This window comes from Macaca mulatta, chromosome 6 (assembly GCF_049350105.2).
Source record: "Macaca mulatta isolate MMU2019108-1 chromosome 6, T2T-MMU8v2.0, whole genome shotgun sequence".
NCBI lineage: Eukaryota > Metazoa > Chordata > Mammalia > Primates > Cercopithecidae > Macaca > Macaca mulatta.
This window is the reverse complement of record NC_133411.1, coordinates 86,502,562-86,525,854: the sequence shown is the minus strand read 5'-3', so window position 1 is coordinate 86,525,854 and position 23,293 is coordinate 86,502,562. Positions and strand designations below refer to the sequence as shown.

Genomic DNA, 23,293 nt, shown 5'->3' with positions numbered 1-23,293 from the left:
CCTTTGTCCTTGAATGTCACTTAAATACATTTCCTCTTTTTTTTTCTCCCCTCCCCCCCTTCTAGCTTTTGGTTCTTTAAACTTCTGCTGTTGGGGGCCATGTGCTCAGGAGCTTTCTTCATTCCAGATCAGGACACCTTTCTAAACGGTACTAATGGGGTATTTTGGGTACCTGTTTGTTTTGTTTTTACCCATTTTGTCAGATTGCTCAGAAGTGCAGTCCAAAGTACCTTTGATAGTTTGAATTAATGTTTTTCTTTTGGCTTCAAAAGAAATTCCTGGCTTACCTGCGCATACTTTTTCCACCATTGCCTGTCTACCTCCCCTCTTCTCACTACCGCATGCCACTTCCAGGCAGGGTGTAAGAGGACTTCGGTACTCTGCTGGCCTGGGAGACCTTGTTCTTTCCAAGCACTGCACAGAAAACCCAGAAACAGGGAGCACAGGGCTGTCAACAGCTAAATGTCTGCTGCAGTGATAGTGGGACAGGAAAAGCATCTTTCAGTCTGTTTTTAAACTTACCTTATGTCAAGCTCCGTAGCATTGAATTATATTCTTTTTTTTTTTTTTTTTTTTTTGAGACAGAGTCTCACGCTATTGCCCAGGCTGGAGTGCAGTGGCGCGATCTCGGCTCACTGCAAGCTCCGCCTCCCGGGTTCCCGCCATTCTCCTGCCTCAGCCTCCTGAGTAGCTGGGACTACAGGCGCCCGCCACCGCGCCCGGCTAATTTTTTGTATTTTTAGTAGAGACGGGGTTTCACGAATTATATTCTTTATTGTTAGAACCTGCCTTAATTCATTAATATGAAGCCTTTAATCGTAGCTGAAACAGGGGGCTCTTTTTTATATGAGCTGAGGGAAAAACCTGAATTTCAGTGGTTCAGAGCATTTTGTTCAACCCAAATGGATTCACTTTCCTAAGTAAGGTATTAATATTTAGGCCGGGTGTGGCAGCTCACACCCAGCACTTTGGGAGGCTGAGGCGGGTGGATCACTTGAGGCCAGGATTTCGAGACCAGCCTGGCCACCATGGTGAAACCTCATCTGTACTAAGAAATATAAAAATTAGCCAGGCATGGTGGTGTGTGCCTGTAATCCCGGCTACTCTGGAGGCTGAGACATGAGAATTGCTTGAACCTGGGAGGCAGAGGTTGCAGTGAGCCGAGATTACACTGCTGTACTCCAGCCTGGGCGACAGAGTGAGACTTTGTCTCAAAAACAAAACTAAACTAAACATTTAGATTGTGTCAGTTTATAAGGAATAGCCATAATCCTTCATAAGTTATGTATCAGGGCCTGGCTAGTTGTTTTTCATATACTCCCTAAGTCTTGCTTTTACCTAAAATACTGTTAAAAGTTTTAAAATTCTCTACAGAGATCCTTTTATGTATTAGAATGTATATTTGGAGAGAGAAGAGACCTAGAAACCCTCTGGTCTAGCTCAGTCTTTTTTTTTTTTTTTTTTTGAGATGGAGTCTTGCTCTGTTGCCCAGGTTAGAGTGCAGTGGCGCGATCTCGCCTCACTGCAGCCTCTGCCTCCCGGGTGCAAGCAGTTCTTCTGCCTCAGCCTCCCGAGTAGCTGGGACTACAGGCACGTACCACCACTCCCGGCTGATTTTTGTATTTTTAGTAGAGACAGGGTATCACCATATTGGCCAGTCTGGTCTCGAACTCCTGACCTTGTGATCTGCTGCTGCGCCCAGCCAAGCAAAGTCTTTTTTTTTTTTTTTAAGACCAAGTCTCGCTCTGTCACCCAGGCTGAGTGCAGTGGTGCAATCTCAGCTCACTGCCACTTCCACCTCGCAGGTTCAAGCGATTCTCCTGCCTCAGCCTCCTGAGTAGATGGGATTATAGGCACCAGCCACTATGCCTGGCTAATTTTTTTTTTTTTTAGTTGAGTCGGGGTTTCACCATGTAGGCCAGGCTGGTTTCCAACTCCTGACCTCAAGTGATCCGCCTGCCTCAGCCTCCTGAAGTGCTAGGATTGCAGGCATGAGCCACCGTGCCCAGCCCCAGCTCAGTGATTTTTATAGACAAACTGGAACCCACGTGATGTGACTTATTCAAGGTTAAAAGATGGCCCTGCCATCTTTGTGGCAGAGCCAGAAGTCGAGCTGAGTCCTTGTCCGTCCCCTGTCTGAACCTTGTTTCCTTACTGGTCGTTGTTGACTTTTTACCCAATAAAATTTGAACCTTTGATTTTTCTGGCAGTCTGTGTTAGCTTTTAAGTTGTGGGTCATTGTGGATTTTATGAATGAGGGCATGTGTTAGGGTACCTGGCAGATGTCGTGTGGAGGATGAGCTTGGATATTTCAGGGTCAGACTGCCTGTGTTCAGATCCCAGCTATACCATTTATTGACAGAGATGTTGTCAACCTACATAGATTCTCAATTTTTCTCTTCCGTAAAGTGAGTGAAACTTGTAATACATACCTTATATGGTCATGTGGGAATTGAATGTGTTAGGTACACTTACCTAGTAAAAATTAGCTGCGGTTATTCTCTTTTGAGCGAAATACAACGAAAGGTTGCCTCATTGTGTTCTTCATGGTCTTTTGCAGCCTGGCGCTATGTGGGAGCCGTCGGAGGCTTCCTCTTCATAGGCATCCAGCTCCTCCTGCTCGTGGAGTTTGCACATAAGTGGAACAAGAACTGGTGTGTGCCTTTATGGAAAGCTTCCCATTGACTCACAGAAACTGCCCAGTTTTGATAAAGGCTGTACTCAATTGCATTGCTAGGGATTTGCAGTTTTGTTTCTCTTTATACCTGCTTTTTTGTACCTCTTCATTTAGTCCTCTCCTTCGTTTACTTCTCACGTTTTGACCCCCTGCCCCTACTCCCTTGTTTGGCCTCTAAGTCAGCCAGTGGTGTGAAGTAGCCACACTCAATCCCCTGCTCGTACCTGTCAGTCGTACCTGTCAGTCTCTGGTTTTGAGGGTGGCTAAAAAATTGGGTAGGCTTCATCTTAGCCTCCCATCCTCATGAAATTAAAAGTAAAATTAAAAAGTGAACACAAAAGTCAAACTTTGGAGGTGGAGATTCATCTTCTGCAGACTATGAGATAGAATAGTTCCCTCCTTTAAAAAAATGTTTGGGTCAGGCATGGTGGCTCATGCCTGTAATTCCAGCACTTTGGGAGGCCAAGGTGGGAGGATTACTTGAGCCTAGGAGTTTGAGACCAGCCTGGGCAACATACTAAGACCATGTCTGTATAAAAAATTAGCCGGACATGGTACAACATGCCTGTAGTCCCTGCTACATGGGAGGAGGAGGTGGGAGGTTCACTTGAGCCTGGTAGGTCAAGGCTTTGGTGAGCTGAGTTCACACCACTGCAGTCCACCCTGAGTAACAGAGCAAGACCCTGTCTCAACAAAAAAGATTTTTAAAATTTCTTTTCAACTTCCCAAGAGGGGAAAAAGGACTCCTTCATTAGGAAGATATGTTGTGCTACCTTAGAAAACCATCCTGTCTTTGAAAAAGGTAGACTCCTTCTAAGTGCCTTGGAAGTTGAGTTCATATCCTGGGCCAAGTGGGAGATGCCCAGCTATTAATAGCTACTTTTATTTCTTGCTAAGCCACACTGAGAAAATGACAACCGTTGAGTTCTAAGACCTAATTGACCCTTTTTGTGATTCTGGACAAAGCACTTAGCTGCTTTCTGCCTACCTTTTTTTTTTTTTTGTGGGACGGAGTTTCACTCTTGTTGCCCAGGCTGGAGTGCAATGGTGCGATCTCGGCTCACCACAACCTCCGTCTGCTGGGTTCAAGCGATTCTCCTGCCTCAGCCTCCGAAGTAGCTGGGATTACAGGCACATGCCACCACACCTGACTAATTTTTGTATTTTTAGTAGAGATGGGGTTTCATCATACTGGTCAGGCTGGTCTCGAACTTCTGACCTCAGGTGATCCACCCGTCTCGGCCTCCCAAAGTGCTGGGATTACAGGCGTGAGCCACTGCGTCCAGCCCTAACTTTCTTTACTTATAAAATATGAATAAAAACAACTGCCTATTGTACCCAGTAAGGCTTTTGTTTTTTGCATATTTTACAGGAATCATTTTATTTTATACTCAAATTTTTGAAATCATAAGTGCCATATGAATGTGAAGTTTACTTTTACCATGGACAAAACAAAATACACTGCCCAAATACTCTCAATACTTTTTATTCTGAATATGTTGTTCAACTTGGTAGTTGTTGTTTTCTTTTGGTTTTAAGGATCAAATCATGAGGTACAGCTGTTGTTGGGATGCATAAGTGAAAAGATAGAGTTAGTCATTTGACTCTTTGTTAAATATTGGATTAAGCATGGCCAAATATGAACAATTTTCAAATGGTTTACACAACACTGAATAGTCATACAAGTAGTCCTACAGATATGTTTTGCTATGTTTTAAAGTTCTAAACTCTATAATTATACAGATGTCTGCATTTGAAGTGGGCTGTTGTATCAGTTATTGTACAGTGTCTGCGTTTTGAGTTATCCATGAGATCCAGTAATTTATGTTGTGGTCTCCACTAGATCTTGTTTTGAGGCAGCACCATTTTCTTTTTTTTTTTTTTTTTTTTTTTTGAGACGGAGTCTCGCTCTCTCGCCTAGGCTGGAGTGCAGTGGCACGATCTTGGCTCACTGCAACCTCTGCCTCCCGGGTTCAAGTGATTCTTCTGCCTCAGCCTCCTGAGTAGCTGGGATTACAGGCACATGCCACCACACCCGGCTAATTTTTGTATTTTTAGTAAAGACGGGGTTTCATCATGTTGGCCAGGATGGTCTCGATCTCCTGACCTCATGATGCACCCACCTTGACTTCCCGAAGTGCTGGGATTACAGACGTGAGCCACCGCGCTCAGCCTGAAGTTTTCTTAAAGATAAGCCAAATGGGTGACTATAATTGTATGGGACCCTATTTTCTCAGTAGTCCAGAAGAAATACAATAAGTTGGAAGTGAATTTTAATTGATTAAAAATCACTCTTTCCTTGATTATTCTGAATGTGCTTTCTTTCTTTTTTCGAGATAGAGTTTTGCTCTTTTTGCTTAGGCTGGAGTACAGTGGTGTGATCTCGGCTTACCACAACCTCCGCCTCCCAGGTTCAATGGATTCTCCTGCCTCAGCCTCCCAAGTAGCTGGGATTGCAGGTGTGTACCACCACACCCAGCTAATTTTGTATTTTTAGTATAGACGGGGTTTCACCGTGTGGGCCAGGCTTGTCTTGAACTCCTGACCTCCAGTAATCCATCCACCTTGACCTCCCAAAGTGCTGTGATTATAGGCGTGAGCCACCACACCTGACCTGAATGTGCTTTCAATTTGATTTTTGTATTAGAAAATAAATTCATCATCCTAAAATTTTCACAAGTATACTTCAAATAAGGAACTTCATGGTAAAATATTAACAGTTTTGATCCTTGGTGTCTGATCTGCCCATTAAATAGTATGTTCTCTTGAGAACACTTGTGCTTCTTCAGTCTGACTTTAATGTTTTGATTGATTCTGAATCCATTTGCTGGGACTAATTATTGATGCCATGTTTTTAGCAGGCATTTTGGAAAAGTTTTTTTGCTTTAAAAACTTTCAGAAACTCAGTTAGAATGACTTAAAAGCTCTGCAACAAATAGTGTTGCTATTATCCAAGCTTTGAGGCATATATGCCAACAAAAATCCCTATTGTCAACATGTTTATAGTTTAACAGACTCTTGCGTATAAGAATCTAGAAAATATGCTCATTGCTCTTAATAGAATAACTAAAGTACCTTTTCTTCCCTTTTTCATTTATCTCTTTGTAAACATCTTGAGAAGTAGATGATCCTGAAAACAGTAGAGTAGAAAGGTCTTGGGCCTGGCAACCAGGAGATGCAGATTTCAGTACCCCTTTCTTTTCTTCTTTTTCTTTTTCTTCTTCTTCTTATTATTTTTTTTTTTGAGATGGGATCTCACTTTGTCATCCAGGCAGGAGTGCAGTTGTGTGACCATGGCTCACTGGAGCTTCAATTTCCCAGGCTTAAGTGATTCTCCCACCTCAGCCCCCTGAGAAGCTGGGACTACAGGCATGTGGCACCACACTTGGCTAATTTCTTTTTTTTTTTTGGGTAGAGATGGGGTTTCGCCACGTTGCCCAGGCTGATCTTGAATTCCTGGGTTAAAGAGATCCTTTTGCCTTGGCCTCCCAAAGTACTGGGATGACATTGTGTTCGGCTTCAGTGCCCCTTTTAATGCTTGCTCTTTCACTCTTTCACAGTTGGCCTCTCTGACCTCAGTTTTCACACTTAAATAATGTGTTTGGACTAACTGGTGTGTTCTTTTTTTTCCTTTCTAGCTCAAATTTTGTGGTTTACAGTGTCAATTCTCTATTAGAATTGAAACAAAAGGCTTTAGGTGTCAAGGGTAAAGACTTTTTTTTGTATTTTTAGTGGAATGGGAGAGCACCAGAGGGCCTTAAGAAGGGAGGAATATAATCTGTTTTAAGTCAAGAAAGGTGAAAAGATGTCAGAGGTGCAAGTAAGGAGGTCAGGGGGAGACAATCCAGGTGAGGGAGGAGTAGTCTGGAACTCTGTGGTACCAAGGAGCTGGATCCTCATATGTTCCAAAGCCAGCTCTGAGTGGAGGTGGGTGGGGGAGGGGAGAGCAGCAAGAAGCTTCCAAAGTGACCGCAGTTCTTCTGTGCTGTTCTCCCCTTCCCTTCCCTTCCCTTTTCCTTTTCCTTTTCCTTTTCCTTTTCCTTTTCCTTTCCTCTTTCTTTCCTTTCTCTCCTTTCCTCTTTCTTTCTCTCTTCCCCCAACAATGGGAAGATGGAATTGCTGTTTTCTGAGGTTGGGATGATTGCACAATGGCAGGTTTGGGGGAGGGAGGAATGGGGGTGTCAATATCAGGAAGTTACCTTAGCCTGAATGTGCTAACTTTGAGATGCCAATTAGACCTTCGAGTGGGTCTCCAATTGTTAAATGAACAGTTGGTTAATATAAGTGACGTTCAGGGGAAAGGTTGGGGTTGAAGATTTAACTTTGGGATGGACTGTAAATATTAATTAATTGTAAGAAAGTCCTTCATATTCTAATAACATAACCAAAAAGAATAGTGAATAGAAGTGTTGGTCATCTCCCACCCACAAACCAGTCAGCAGTGTTTACCTTTTTCTGTATAATTCATGCTGTCTCCCCATCATCCATTATTATTTGCTCTTAGATTGTTTTTTCCTTTTTAAAATCCCATTTTCTCTCATTTCCTTTGTACGCCTTTTATGTTAGAATAATTCCAAGGCCATTGGAGTGTCTGGCACAGTTTCAGGAATATGACGGTCGTTCTCATTTTGGCCTTTCCTCCCTATTTTCTTTGTTTCTGGCTGCAGGAATTTTTTCATCATTAAAACATTTTAACTGGGTTGCTTGAACACTTTCCAGTTTTGTGAGGGCATAAAGTAAGTTGCTTTTTCTGTGAGGTTTGGGAGAATGTGGTTACAAAGAGCAATTTAATCATAAGGCAGATGACAATGATTCATTCAATTCATTCTCCCTGTTGTTCTGTCTAGTTCATTTAGCATTTATAGATACTTTTCTTTGTTCTGAACAATTTCCTTTTTTGTGTGAGACAGGGTCTTCCTCTCTTGCCCAGGCTGGAGTGCAGTGGCATGATCTGGGCTCACTGCAACCTCTGCCTCTGGTGTCCAAGCGATTCAGCCACCCAAGTAGCTGGGATTACAGGCATGCACCACCATGCCCGGGTAATTTTTGTATTTTTGGTAGAGATGGGGTTTTGCCATGTTGGTCAGGCTGGTCTCGAATTCCTGACCTTGTAATCTGTCCGCCTTGGCCTCCCAAAGTGCTGGGATTACAGGTGTGAGCCACTGTGCCCTAATTTATTTTTTAATTGATGTATTGTAATTGTACATATTTATCAGGTACATTTTGACATGTTGATACATATATGTCATACAGTAATCAAATCAAGGTAGTTGGCTATTCATTACCTCATGGATTTATAATCTTTTTCTTTCTTTCCTTTCTTTTTTTTTTTCTTTTTTTTTAAAGAGACAGAGTCTCACTCTGTCACCCAGGCTGGAGTGCAGTGGCGCAGTCGTAACTCACTGCAACCTTGAACTCCTAGGCTCAAGAGATCCTCCTGCCTCTGCCTCCCAAGAAGCTAGCTAATTAGCATGTCCAGCTAATATCTTTGTTTTTTGTTTTGGTTTGGTTTTTGGTTTTTGTAGATGGGGTCTTGCTCTGTTGGCCAGGCTGTATCATTTCTTTGTGTTGAGAATCTTCAAAAGCCTCTCCTCTAGCTGTTTTGTAATATACAATACCTTACTGCTAGCCATCATCACCCTACCATACAGTTGATCACCAGAATTTATTCCTATCTATTTAACTTTTTTTAATGTCAAATTTTCTTTTAGTATTCCCTGATACTATTTTAGATAAAGAAGCAGCACAGTTACAGGCCCTTCTCTTCAGTTCAAGGAATAAAGAGCTAAGGTCAGCCAATATGGTTCTTAGTAAAGGTAATTCTCTTTTCTCCCTAAGAAGATGGCATCCACAAGAGCTGTGGCAAAACTTTGTTTCTGTTTTTAAAAGTTTATTTATTATTATTATTAAATATTTAGGGCCAGGCACAGTGGCTCATGCCTGTAATCCTAGCACTTTGGGAGGCAGAGGCAGGTGGATCGCAAGGTCAGGAGTTCGAGACCAGCCTGGCCAAGATGGTGAAACCCCGTCTTTAATAAAAAGACAAAAACTAGCCGGGCATGGTGGTGGGTGCCTGCAATTCCAGCTACGAGGGAGGCTGAGGCAGAGAATTGCTTGAACCTGGGAGGTGGAGGTTGCAATGAGCCAAGATCAGACCACTGCACTCCAGCCTGGGTAACAGAGCGAGACTCCATCTCAAAAAAAAAAAAATTTAGACAGGGTCTCACTCTTGCCCAAACTGGAGTGCAGTCATGGCTCATAGCCGCCGTCATCCACCCGAGTTCAGGTGATCCTTCTACCTCAGCCTCCCAAGCAGCTGGGACTACAAGTTTGCACCACCACACGCTGCTAATATTTCTAATTTTTGTAGAGACAAAGTTTTGTCATGTTGCCCAGGCTGGTCTTGAACTCCTAGCTTCAAGTGATCCGCCTGCCTTGGCCTCTCAAAGTGCTGGGATTACAGGTGTGAGCCACCTCTCCTGGCAGCACTTTGGAGTAGAGACTATGGCACTTTGGGGCTCTATGTTTATGGAGAAAACTTGGAGAAGCCCAGTGAAGAGCAACTTTTTCTTCCTGCCAAAAACTGACCCAGGGTGGTTCACAGTTAGAATGGAGAAGCTAGAATAAAGTCTGTAGGTGGCTAAAGGAAATGAAGAGTCTCAGGACTGCTCAAACTCATTACACCAAACAGAGTTAAACCTGGAGACAGAGTCACGTGACACTGCTGTCTCCCTCCCACCTGCCCATAGATAGCTGTGACTTCCCAACCTTGTGTCAAAGGACTACACATTAGGTAGACCTCTACAGAAGGCAGAAGGCCCCGTGCATCCCGGATTACTGCCCTCAAATTGCTCATAAGTAAATTATCTGCTGATCCCTAAACCTTTCAAGATATGTATCTTCCCATAAAAAAGGGCATATCAGCTGTAACTTTTGGTCTGCGACCTAAGTCTAGCTCCTTGTCTATGGAATTGCAGTCTGTTACATTTCACACTGACAATGCCCATACAAGCTTATCTTCCCAGGTGCAGAACAAAGCCAGGAGAGCAGTCATTTCTCTGCCTACCCTGAGACTATATAATGAACTCTTCCTTTACTCCCTTTTGAAATGTTTATCATATCTCTTGTATAGCGGAGTTTACTGGGCACTAGTTAAAATCTCAGGAGAATGTCGCGTTTGCCTCACCACCTGTCCCCTTTAAAACTGCATGCCTTCTCCCCTTTAAAGAAATGGGTAAATCTGAGCCTTCTGCAACCTCTTTGGGAGCACCGACCACAGAAGATTCTGTGACTTGTGTGTTTTTGGGTGCACCCTCAAACCTCTGGCTCAGTAAACCTCGGTTGATTGAGACTGTTGCCTCAGTCTCTCATTTGGGTTGACATTATTCATTTTAATGAATGAATACATTTACTGCAGAAAGTGGAATTCTCTCAGTGTTGAGAGAAAATTCTAAGCTTTAGTCAAGAAGTTTCCATATTTACCAGAACCTTCTAGCTTTGATAGAGCATAATCACTGCTAAAATAATGTGTTTTCTGGGCAGCTGGGTACCAGTGCCTGTGGCCTGTAGTATTAGTTACTGCCTGAGGGATGGTGAATGTTATCAGAGAATGGTGGGCTTCATTGACTTGTCTTCTCTCCTCTCCCTCTTACCCACTTCCCGGAGAAACAGGACAGCAGGCACAGCCAGTAACAAGCTGTGGTACGCCTCCCTGGCCCTGGTGACACTCATCATGTATTCCATTGCCACTGGAGGCTTGGTTTTGATGGCAGTGTTTTACACACAGAAAGACGGCTGCATGGAAAACAAAATTCTGCTGGGAGTAAATGGAGGCCTATGCGTGCTTATTTCATTGGTAGCCATCTCGCCCTGTGTCCAAAATCGTAAGCATGGTTTTTCCATTCTTCCTTATTTATATTTTCATAAGTGTCTTTGAGCAAACTCAATGGTTTTTTTTTTTTTTTTTTTTTTTGAACTAGTGTATTCCTTAACTTACTGTGGATGTGTCAGTAGTGGGCAAGGTGGGGCTCCAGTCTCTTCATATCTCACGCTCGAGCTGTGATAGCCAAGCATTTCTCATGTCAAGAAAGACCTGAACTTAACGAAGTCAATGAATAGGAAGATACTGCCTTTGCTAAATAATGTACCACAAGGAGCCTTTAAATGGGAAATGCCTTCCAAGTATATCAAGTCAGTTGTTTATGAGCTTCCCTACAATCTCTGTGTAAAAGTTGAATGAAAGGGCCGCAGAAAGGGTTGGTTCTCGGGTCATCTTTCACTCAAGGCTGTGGGCAGTGTGGTCTGGGAGTCAGGAAGCAGGACATCCCATCCCAGCTCAGCCAGCAGCTGGCCCATGTGCTAACCTTCCTTAGACCCAGGTTCTTCCTCAGTGAAGTCAGTGGAAACATGTGAGCCTGACCTTGCTCATGGTCATTTCAAAGCCGGAAGGAAGAGACAGTGGGATTTGAAAGTGCTTTAGGAAGTATACATGTGAATTGTCATTTAGAAACTACTCTTGGTTTCTTAAGCCAGGATATAGTGTCTTTGGGCTTACAGTGAGATGTCCCTGGTCTGATGTTTTTTTGTGGGTGTCGGACCCTATAGGTGATGAAAATGCGCATGACATTCAGGTTCTAGGTAGGAAAATATAGGCGATAAATTTACAGCCCCCTTGAATCCTTTCTAAAATAGTGGTTTAGAAAGGCAACTAGTGGTCGGGTGCGGTGTTTCATGCCTGTAATCCCCACTTTGGGAGGCCAAGGCAGGCGGCAGATCATCTGAGGTCAGGAGTTCAAGACCAGCCTGGCCAACATGGGGAAACTCCGTCTCTACTAAAAATACCCAAAATAATTAACCAGCTGTGGTGGCGCACGCCTGTAGTCCCTGCTACCTGGTTAGGCCGAGGCAAGAGAATTGCTTGAACCCGGGAGGCAGAGGTTGCGGTCAGCCAAGATCCCCCGCTGCACTCCAGCCTGGGTGACAGAGTAAGACTCTGTGTCAAAAAAGAAGAAGAAGAAGAAAAAAAAAACTAGTCACAAATACTATGTTTTCCTCTACTAAAAATTTTAAGACCATTATTGAAATTGAGAGTATTTGCCTAATCCCTTTAATTGATCAGTTAAGAGTTCCTAGAACAACTTGATATTCTGATTAAAATCTTTGGGTTAAATCTTTATCTTTTGAAATAGGGATAATGTTCTGAAATATTTGGTTTAGTACCATTAGGTGCTAAGAGAAATCTTATTCCCTTGCCAAAGAACAACATTATAACAGGGTCTGTTTTATGTCTTTATCGGTAATTATAATTTAATAATGATAATTTTGGAAACAAATTTGACCACAAGACTGAATAAAACTGCATCCTTTTATGTCAGTAAGTGGTCGAAAATTTCACGGGAAAAAGAGAGATCCCTTATCACATCCTGGTTACTCTGAAAGATCTGAACCTTTAGTTTACTTGAAATATTATAACTTTCAAAAAATAACAGATGGCTTGTGAAGTTTCAGAGAAAAATGAACACTTATACACTGTTGGTGGGAATGTAAATTAGTTCAACCATAGTGGAAAGCAGTGTGGCAGTTCCTCAGACCTAAAAACAGAACTACCATTAGGCCCAGCAATCTCATTACTGGGTATATACCCAAAGGAATATAAATGGTTCTCACATAAAGACACAGGCACACGTATGTTCACTGCAACACTATTCACAATAGCAAAGATATGGAATCAACCTAAATGCCCATCAATGGTATACTGAATAAAGAAAATGTGGTACATATACACTATGGAATCTGTGGAATACTGTGTAGCCATAAAAAGGTAAGAGATCATGTCCTTTTCAGGAACATGGATGGTGCTGGAAGACATTATCCTTAAAATGAACACAGGAACAGAAAACCAAATACCACATGTTCTTGCTTAAAAGTGGGAGCTAAATGATGAGAACATATGGACACATAGAGGGGAACAACACACACTGGGGCTTATCTATCAGAGGGTGGAGGGTGGGAAGAAGGAGAGGATCAGGAAAGATAACTAATGGGTACTAGACTTAATACCTGGGTGACGAAATAATCTGTACAACAAACCCCCATGATAATTTTCCCCTTACAACAAACCTGCATATACACCCCAAAACCTAAAATAAAAGTGAAAAATAAATGAATCAATAAATAACCTTAAAGCCCTTCTCCCAGTGAATGCTGAGCCCCATAGCCTTCCTCTTTAGCCAAGAGCAATTCTTGTATTCTGTTCCCAAAAGCTTTTTGTCCATTGGCAGGTAAGAGCTTTTTGTCCTATCATAGATTGTGGTATGTGATGACCTTGTAGAATCCGGAATACATCCCCTGTGAAATCTGGTTTACCGCTTACTCCCCTCCCCAACTAAGCTATGCGGTTTTATCAACAACGACGGTAATTTTTTTTCTGATCTTGGGATTTAAGAACTAATGTTACAAACCTCAGGGAGACTAGTCAATGTGTTTAAGTATAGCCATAGGCTTGATAAAGTATTGGTAGAGAACTTGGCAGAACCTGACATCTTTAAAATAGCAATGTTCAGCTCAGTGTGTAACTTTCTCCCCCTTAATATCTTTTTAGTTTTATCTGAGAAACACACTACATTTTTTTTTCTCTTTTCTTTCCTTTAAAGGTGGATGCTCAAGTTTGAGGACTGTCATGGGGACTGTCAGGTTTTTTAGGCATATGCTTTCTTTTTCTTCAAATTAAAACCTGTTGTCTGTCTGTCTCTTGTCATTTTTCAGGACAGCCGCACTCGGGGCTCCTACAATCAGGGGTCATAAGCTGCTATGTCACCTACCTCACCTTCTCAGCTCTGTCCAGCAAACCTGCAGAAGTAGGTAAGCCAGCCTGTTAGGGGGCTTGTGTTTGCGGTGTGAATATTTTCTTTCATGGAGGAGTGAACTATTGTTTAAATATTGGAGAGGCCATGGAGATAGAGAGCAGAAGGATGGCTACCAGAGGCTGGGAAGGGTTTGGGGGAGGTTTGGGAGGAGGTTGGGATGATTAATGGGTACACAATAAATAGGAAGAATGAATAAGACCTAGTATTTGATAGCACAACAGGGTGACTATAGTCAAATTTAATTGTACATTTAAAAATAACTAAAAGAGTATAATTGGACTGCTTGTAACACAAAGGATCAATGCATGAGGGGATGGATACCCCATTTTAGATGATGTGATGGTTACATATTTCATGCCTGTATTAAAACATCTCATGTACCACATAAATATGTACACCTACTATGTATCCACAAAAATTAAGTTGAAAAATAAATTATTAGAAGTGTACTAAATCACAATAGAGAGATGATCTAGACTTTTTCATCTCTCTTTTAAAGTTAAAAAAGTCTTTAACTTGGGCTATGTAAAGGAAAATTCCCTTTTTCAATTCTTCCTGGTGTGTAGGACAGACAGGAGGAAAGGTTTGGCTGTAGAGTTTGCTTTTAGGCCTAAATAACCTCTTAATTTAGTTGTATTTCTTTTCTTTTCTGACTATAGCCGTGGAACAGAGAGAGTGGAAAGAATGTGGGGGAGTGGGGAGTGGGGAGCAGGATCTGAGCACAGATCCCGTGATTTACTGGCTATGTGACCTCAAACCACTCGTCCTAAATGACATTTATTTACAGAGACAGCCGAACATAGTGATTAGAGCATGAGCTTTGAAGTCGGACTGCCCGGTTTATAGACTGATCCTGCTACTTAAGTAACTTGCAGAAACTTAACTTACCCTCCCTATTACTTTTGTGATGTATAAATGTAAATATATACACACATACATACATATATACATACACATAAGCATATATAAATGTATGTTTGGATATATTTGAGCTTATATAAATCAAATTAAATAAATGTAGTGTCTAAGAAAATTGAAGTTGTTTCCTCTTAAATTTGGAAAGCTGGTGCAATGATAATTTTGAAAGTTTTAGCATATATACATACTATTTATGGGCTTGTCCTTGTTGCTATTTACAGTGGAAAGTAATGTAAGTAGAGGTCTTAAGTAAGTATTGCCTATCCTGGATTTAATTTTTTTTTTTTTTTTTAATATTCTATCTTGACTCAGTAAGTGTACATAAATTTCGTCTCTTTAAGACTTTCTTTTATGTCTGTTTATGTATTAATTTCTGGCTTTAACTTACTGGGATTTTAATTTACAATATTTTTTAAATGACAGGTATCCCTTTAAAACAGAAAAAAAGGCTGAGCATGGTGGCTCATGCCTGTAATCTAAGCACCTTGGGAGGCTGAGGCAGGAAGATTGCTTGCAGCCAGGAGCTGAGACCAGCCTTGGCAACATATGCATCTCTACCAGAAAAAAAAACAACAAAAAAAACCAGAAAAAAAGTTATTTTAAATTTCAAGTGCTCTACATTTTTTAAATTAGCTTAAGAATAAAGATTCTTGAAACCACAGCATACACAGGGAAGTTTATAGCATTAAATGCCTACATCAAAAAAGCAGAAAGATCACAAATTAACAACCTAATGTTGTACCTGGAACTAGAAAATCAAGAAGAAACCAAACCCAAAGTTAGCAGAACAAAAGAAATAACAAAGATCAGGGCTGTGTTGAGTTGGCTCATGGTTGTAATCCTAGCACTTCGGGAGGCTGAGGCAGGCAGATTGCAGGAGCCCAGGAGTTTGAGACCAGCCTGGACAACATGGCGAAACCCTGTCCCTACAAAAAAATACAAAAAAGTATCCAGGCATGGTGGCGCACATCTGTAGTCCCAGCTACTCGGGAGGCTGAGGTGGAAGAATCCCTGGAGCCCCAGACGTTGAGGCTGCAGTAAACTGTGAGCTCTTATTGCACCACTGCACTCTACCCAGGGCAATAGACAGGGGCTTTGTCTCAAAAAAATGAAATAAGGAACTAAATAAAATACAGACCTCCCCCCACCAAAAAAAAGCCCATGAGAAAAATACAGAGGATCAACAAAACAAAAAAAAGTTGGTTTGTTGAAAAGATAAACAAAATTGATAAGCCCCTACCAAGAAGAGAGAAGACCAAATCAACAAAATTAGAAATGAAAAAGGAAAAATCACAATAATACCACAAAAGTACAAAGATCATTACAGACTATTATGAACATCCATATACTTACAAACTAGAAAACCTAGAGGAAATGGATACATTTCTGGAAAGCAAGAAAGAATAGAAATCCTAAACAGGCCAGTGATGAATAGTGACACTGAATCAGTGATTTAAAAAATCTTCCAATAAGAAAAAGCCAGGACCGGATGGAGTCATAGCCAAATCCTACCAAACATATAAGGGAGAACTAATACCAATCCTCCTGAAATTGTGCCAAAAAATGGAGGAGGAAAGAACTCTCCCTGACTCATTATACAAGGCCTGATATATCACCCTGATAACCAAAACCAGACAGGGATACAACAAAAAAGAAGATTATAGACCAATACCCCTGATGAACATAGATGGAAAAATCTTCAACAAAATACTAGCAAACACAATGTAATAGTACATCAGAAGATAATATACCATGATCAAGTGGGCATTATACCATGGATGCAAGAATGGTTCAACATATGCAAATTTATAAATATGATACATCATACATTACATATTACATAAACAGAATTAAAGATAAAAACCATGTGATCATTTCAATAGATGCAGAAAAAGCATTTGTTAAAATTCAGCATCTTTTCGTGGTTAAAAAAAACCCTCAATAAAGTAGGAACATAACTTTTGAGAACTGGACCAAGATAAGGGTGCCTACCTTTACCATGCCTATTCACCATAGTACTGGAAGTCCTAGCCAGGACACTCGGGCAAGAGAAAGAAATAAAAGGCATCCAAATTGGAAGAGAGGAAGTCAAATTATCATGTTTGTTGATGATATGATTCTGTATCTAGAAAACCCAAAAGGTTCCACCAAAACACTCTTAGATTTGTATAATGAATTCAATAATATTGAAGTATACAAAATCAACATACAAAAGTTACTAGTGTTTTGGCAGGGTACGTTGACTCACATCTGTAATCCCAGCACTTTGGGAGGGCAAAGTGGGTGGATCATTTGAGGTCAGGAGCTCAAGACCAGCTTACCCAACATGGTGAAACCCTGTCTCTACTAAAAATATAAAAATCAGCGAGTCCTGGTGGTGCACACATCTGTAATCCCAACTACTTGGGAGGCTGAGACAGGAGAATCACTTGAACCGGGAGGGGGAGGTTGCAGTGAGCCAGGATCACACTACTGCACCCCCGCACCCCAGCCTGGACAACGGAGCAAGACTCCGCCTCAAAAAAAAAAATTAGTAGTGTTTCTATACACCAGTAATCATCTAGCAGAGAACCAAATGAAGAAGCTGATCCCATTTACAATAGCTACAAAAAATAAAATAACTAAGAATACATTTAATGAAGGAGGTGAAAGATCTTTACAATGAAAACTACTAAACACTGATGAAAAACTTAGAGGGAGGGGCCATAAGTAGGGGCACATTCCTGTGATCCCAGCACTTTGGGAGGCCAAGGTGGGAGGATAGCTTGAGGCCAGGAATTTGAGGCCGGCCTGAGCAACATAGCAAAGCCCCATCTCCACAAAAAATTTACAAATTAGCTGGGTGTGGTGGCATGCACCTATAGTTCTAGCTACTCATGGGTTTGAGGTGGGAAGATCACCTGAGCCCAGGAGCTTGAGGTTACAGTGATCTATGATCAGGCCACTGTACACCAGACTGGGTGAAAGAACAAGACCACGTCTCAAAAAAAAAAAAAAAAAATGCAAGCAAATGGAAAGATATCCCATGCTCATGGATCAGAAGAATAAATATTGTTAAAATAACCATATTGCCTAAAGCAGTCTTACACATTCAGTGCTATCCCTATCAAAATACCAATGATATTTTTCACAGAAAAACAATCCTAAAATTTGTATGGAAACAACAGAGCCAGAATAGGTAAAGCAATCCTAAGCAAAAAGAACAAAGCTTGGAGGAATCACACTTCAAAGCTGAAGGAGTCCCTTCTTCAAATTATGCTACAAAGCTACAGCAAGCAAAATAGCATGGTATTTGCATAAGAATAGATCCATGGAACTGCATAGAGAACCCAGAAGTAAAGCCACATATTTATAGCCATCTGGTCTTTGACAAAGTTGACAAGAACACACACTGGGGAAAGGATACGCTTTTCAATAAGTGGTCCTGGAAAATTTGGATTTCCTTATGCTGAACCCCTACCCTGTCTCTCACCACATACAAAAATCAACAAAAGGTGGATTAAAGACTTACATGTAAGACCTGAAACTATAAAAATACTAGAAGAAAACCTAGGAAAACTCTTCTGGATATTGCTCAAGGCAAAGAATTCATGACTAAGACCTCAAAAGCACAGACAACAAAAACAAAACCAGACAAATGGAACTATATTAATCTAATTAGCTTCTGTACAGCAAAAGAAATAATCAAGAGCGTGAACAGACAACCTGCAGAATCAGAGAAAATATTTGCAAACTGTGTCTTACAGGGGAGCAATATGCAGAATTTACAAGGAGCTCAATTCAACAAAAACCACTAAATCCATTAAAAAGTGGTCAAAGGACATGAATAGACATTTCATTTTTTTTCTAAATAAGACATATAAATGGCCAACAGGCATATGAAAAAAATGCTCAACATTGCTAATCATGTGAGAATGCAAATTAAAACCATAACTAGATGCCATTTCACACCAGTCAGAATGGCTAGTATTAAAAAGACAAAAAGTAACAGATGTTGGCAAGGATGTGGAGAAATGGGAACACTTACATTGTTGATGGGAATGTAAATTAGCATAGCTACTATGGGAAACAGTGTGGAGATTTCTCAGAGAACTAAAAATAGAGCTACCATTTGATCCAGCAATCCCACTACTGGGTATCTATGAAAAGGAAAAGAAATCATTATTTCAAAAAGATACCTGCACCTCTGTGTTTATCACAGCACATTTCACAATAGCAAAGATATGGAATCACCTTAAGTGTCCCATCAACAGACGATTGGCTAAAGAACACGTGATTTGGCCAGGCGCGGTGGCTCACACTTGTAATCCCAGCACTTTGGGAGGCCGAGGTGGGCAGATCACGAGGTCAGGAGATGGAGACCACGGTGAAACCCCGTCTCTACTAAAAATACAAAAAATTAGCCAGACGCGGTGGCGGGCGCCTGTAGTCCCAGCTGCTCAGGAGGCTGAGGCAGGAGAATGGCGTGAACCCGGGAGGCGGAGCTTGCAGTGAGCTGAGGTTGAGATCGCGCCACTGCACTCCAGCCTGGGGTACAGAGCGAGACTCTGTCTCCAAAAAAAAAAAAAAAAAAGAAAAGAAAAGAAAACGTGATTTATATGTATACAAATATATATATATGTGTATATATCCACACAATGGAATACTATTCAGCCATAAAAAAGAATGAAATCCTGTCTTTTGTAGCAACATGGATGAAACGAAGCCATTATCTTAAGTGAAACAAGCAGACACAGAAAGAAAAATACTGCATGTTCTCACTTTTAAGTGGGAGTTAAATAGTGTGTACACATGGACATGAGTGTGGAATGATAGTGAAGTCTCAAACATAGGAAGGAGGGAGGGGATAGATGGTGAGAAATTACTTAATGGGTACAATACATATTATCTGGGTGATAGATACACTAAAAGCCAAGACTTCTCCGCTATATGTAAAAAAGCTAACACTTGTACCCCATAAATTTATACAAATAATAAAAGATTCCTTAAACCATAGCATACACAGTTATGTTTACTGTTTCAAGTGCAAATACCAGTCATAATTTTAGTCTCCCCGGCCGGGCGCGGTGGCTCAAGCTTGTAATCCCAGCACTTTGGGAGGCCGAGACGGGCGGATCACGGGGTCAGGAGATCAAGACCATCCTGGCTAACACGGTGAAACCCTGTCTCTACTAAAAAAAAAAAAAATACAAAAAAAAAAATAATTTTAGTCTCACTTCAGACACTTAAAACGTACACGTTTGTAAAGTGGTTTCTAGAGTGTTATTTTATGTTTATGTTACTTGCTTTGGTGGCAAAGTTGGCAGTCAGACCTAGGTTGGGTGTTCCAAATGGAAGACCCCATGTCAGGTAAAAGGTAAATTACCACTGATGGTTATATTATAGGAATCTTTGTTACGTAGTGTTTAGAATAACTCAGTTTTGCTTCTGTTTCACACTACAACAGTCAACACAGAAGGTTTCTGTGACACTAAAATATGTGGAGATTTGTCCCCACCAGCAAGCAGGCAGTAAGTTCCGCAGTGGGCTTCAATTGGGTGTCCTCCAATCCAATTCGGATGCTCCAACTGGAGATAAGGTCAGATCCCACAGGTTGAAGGCTCAATTCCACAAAACAGCCCTACCCTTCCCGCTGGTCAGAAGTCCGGCCCCCCAAAACTTCTGACCAACTGTTAGGGCTCCCACAGTTACCCCTTCTTTGGAATGGATTAATTTGATAGAGTGGCTCACAGAACTCAGGAAATACTTATCTTTACTGATTTATTACAAAGGATATTTTAAAGAATATGAGTAAACAGGCAGGTGAAAATACATATAAGGCAAGGTCTGGAAGGGTCCCGAGCTTCTGTCTCCATGGAGTTGGTGTGGCTGGGTTCCTAACATGTGGATGAGGTCGTGTTCACCTTCCTGTAAGCCTCCAGCTCTCAGAAAGCTCTCTGAACCATGTCCTTTTGGGCCTTTTATGGAGACTTCATTACACAGGCATGATTGATTAAATGATTAAACCATTGGCCCTTGGTGATCAACTGTCATTTCTCCCATTCCTCCCATTCCTGGAGTTTGGAGAGTGGGTCTGAAAGCCCCAACCCTCTAATCCTACCTTGGTCTTTCTGGTGACCAGCCCCCATCCTGAAGCTGCCTAGGGGCTGCCAGCCATTAGTTCATGTTTAACATACAAAAAGACACCATTTTGGAGATTTCAAGGATTTTAGGAGTTGCTTGCAAGTAAATGCGGATGAAGACCAAATACATATTTCACAATATCACGTGTGGTCACCCATATTTTAAAAAAAACCTCAGGAGGTTTCCAAGTTGTAGACAGATATCGCAATTATCATATCACATCTAAATAGCTTCTCAACTGGTTTAGGAGCTATTGTTGGCTGTTGATTCACCTCAGCACTGCTTGGTATCTGCACCCTACCAAAGATAGTAGGGGCTGCCCTGTCAACTGAAAAATGCGCCTGACTTGTCTTTTTGCTGTTGTTTGAATAGTACTGAAAATGAGCAAGACTTTCTCCTTAGGTCTTGCATCTGTTTGAGCCCCATGGCACTGAGCTGGAATCTGAGGGTCTTGTTCCAAGGGTGTGATGATGTGGGAGAATGGTTCTTTGAAATAGAAATCCAGTCTGCATGGAAACAGCCTGTAGAGTAGAAGTTTCCAGTGATAAGTGTTCACTATTCTAAGGAGGTACACCACAGCTACCTGAGTTTTGCCAAAATGAGTGCTTCTGTGAGTTACAACTGGACTTTCTATTTCACTATGATGACTTTGTTTTTTCTTTACAAGTTCTAGATGAACATGGGAAAAATGTTACAATCTGTGTGCCTGACTTCGGTCAAGACCTGTACAGAGATGAAAACTTGGTGACTATACTGGGGACCAGCCTCTTAATCGGATGTATCTTATATTCATGGTAAGTCTTGGGAGTTACTCAAGGCCATTTTTTGCAGAGTTTAAAATTGCAGGAAAAGAATTGAAATAACTTTCAGTTGCTGTGAGGCTGCAGAAACAAATACCATTTGAGGAGGGGGGAAAACAACCACAAGTAAAAAGGTGAAGAGCATGAACTCTAAATATTTGAACTTCATTTACCTTACTTGTTTTTATTTGGGGTCAGTAAAGCAAATATATGGTATGTTGCAGCACCATTGCCTAACACCCTTTAAAAGATGGTTGAATAGTAGTTTGCTGTACCCTTACTGGAGGGCAGGGGAGCACAAAGTAAAGAAGAGATAGAATGTGCCAGCATGTCCTGGCAGCTTTCTAATCCAAAGGAAATAGCTTTGTTCTGCTGTTGATGGAAAGAGTACAAAGTGCTGCATGCGTGGTCATTCTGTTCAGACAGGAAATGTTCCTTCTCTTTTCTGCTAAAACCCACAATGCTGTTGTTCACTAGGCAAACCAGCTCCTCCAAAAGTAGATGTGATACATAAGTGGGCTGTGTTTCAGATGCTTGTGGTGGGTGTTATTCCACCTTTAAAAGGCTTAAAAGATTGCTAGAGGGAGAAAAGTCAAGGATAGAAATGGCTAGTTAATCTGGATATATATTTTGCTGATAACTAAGCTTCCCTTTGACAGTAACCTTTTCACATTTAGCCTTTACTTCTGTGTTTACATTTTGTTAATGTTCAGTGTAAAAATTCAATTCCATTGAATTGAGTCATAGGCACATTATAATCTTCCTTTTTGCTGAAAGTAAGCACTCCTGGTGGCGATAGCTTGTATAAATACAATGTCTTTCTGAGCATGTTGGCATTTTCTCTTACCTCCTTTAACAGCTTCTGCTATTAGAAAGGGACCAACAGGGACACAGGCGTTTTGGAGTCTATTTGCTCAGGGTCATGCATCAAGCCATAAAATGCTTGTTTTGCAGGTGGGTGTTAAGATGATGGTTACATACATTCATTGTTGGCCTGTGTGTGACAAAGTGACAGAGTCTCCTTGTTGCATAATGGACTCTGGTGACTTCTTTCTGGCCTTTCAATTTTACTAATTCCTAAGTTGTTCACTGAGTACCTACGATACAGGAAGCAGGCTGCGTGGTGCAGTGGCTCACACCTGTAATCCCAGCGCTTTGGGAGGCTGAGGCAGGAGGATCAGTTGAACCCAGGAGTTTGAGACCAGCCTGGACAACATAGCGAGATCCTGTTTCTTAAAAAAAAAAAAATCAGGCATGATGGCACGTGCCTGTGGTCCCAGCTACTCAGGAGGCTGAGATGGGAGGATCACTTGAACCCAGGTGTCTAAGGCTGCGGTGAGCTAGGGGTAACTCCACTCCAGCCTAAGCAACAGAGTGAGACCCTGCCTCTTAAAAAACCAACTATGAAGATATTTGACAGAATAAAATCATATGTTTTTGTGGGTTACTGGGTACCTACGAGCATATGAAAAAAAATATATTTGCCATTGGCCGGTGCGGTGGCTCACGCCTGTGTAATCTCAGCACTTTGGGAGGCTGAGGTGGGTGGATCACCTGAGGTCAGGAGTTTGAGACCAGCCTGGCCAACATGATGAAACCCCCATATCTACTAAAAATACAAAAATTAGCTGGGCGTGGTGGTATACACCTGTAATCCCAGCTACTCGGGAGGCTGAGGCTGGAGAATTGCTTGAACCCAGGAGGTGGAGGTTGCAGTAAGCTGAGATCACGCCATTGCACTCCAGCCTGGGCAACAAGAGAGAAACTCTATCTCAAAAAAAAAAAAAAGAAATTCCCTTTAGATAAAGTAGAGTTTGGATTTGCTGTAAACCCTTCAATGGAAAAGACGGCAAAAATTCTTCTTAGCCTCCTGCATAGGGTTACCACACACAGGGCATTTCACAACATGG

General features: G+C 41.5%; 1 protein-coding gene across 3 annotated transcripts in view; it reads left to right on the top strand.

Moving 5' to 3' along the window:
- Positions 1 to 23,293, top strand: part of SERINC5 (serine incorporator 5) — a 121,013-nt gene that overhangs the window by 78,218 nt on the left and 19,502 nt on the right. For all 3 annotated transcript variants that reach the window (XM_015140335.3, XM_078004939.1, XM_078004938.1), the window contains exons 4-8: positions 66 to 148; positions 2,561 to 2,654; positions 10,349 to 10,560; positions 13,442 to 13,537; positions 21,251 to 21,377. In XM_015140335.3, coding sequence (XP_014995821.2) covers positions 66 to 148; positions 2,561 to 2,654; positions 10,349 to 10,560; positions 13,442 to 13,537; positions 21,251 to 21,377 — 612 coding nt within the window. The remainder of the gene's footprint in view (positions 1 to 65; positions 149 to 2,560; positions 2,655 to 10,348; positions 10,561 to 13,441; positions 13,538 to 21,250; positions 21,378 to 23,293) is intronic.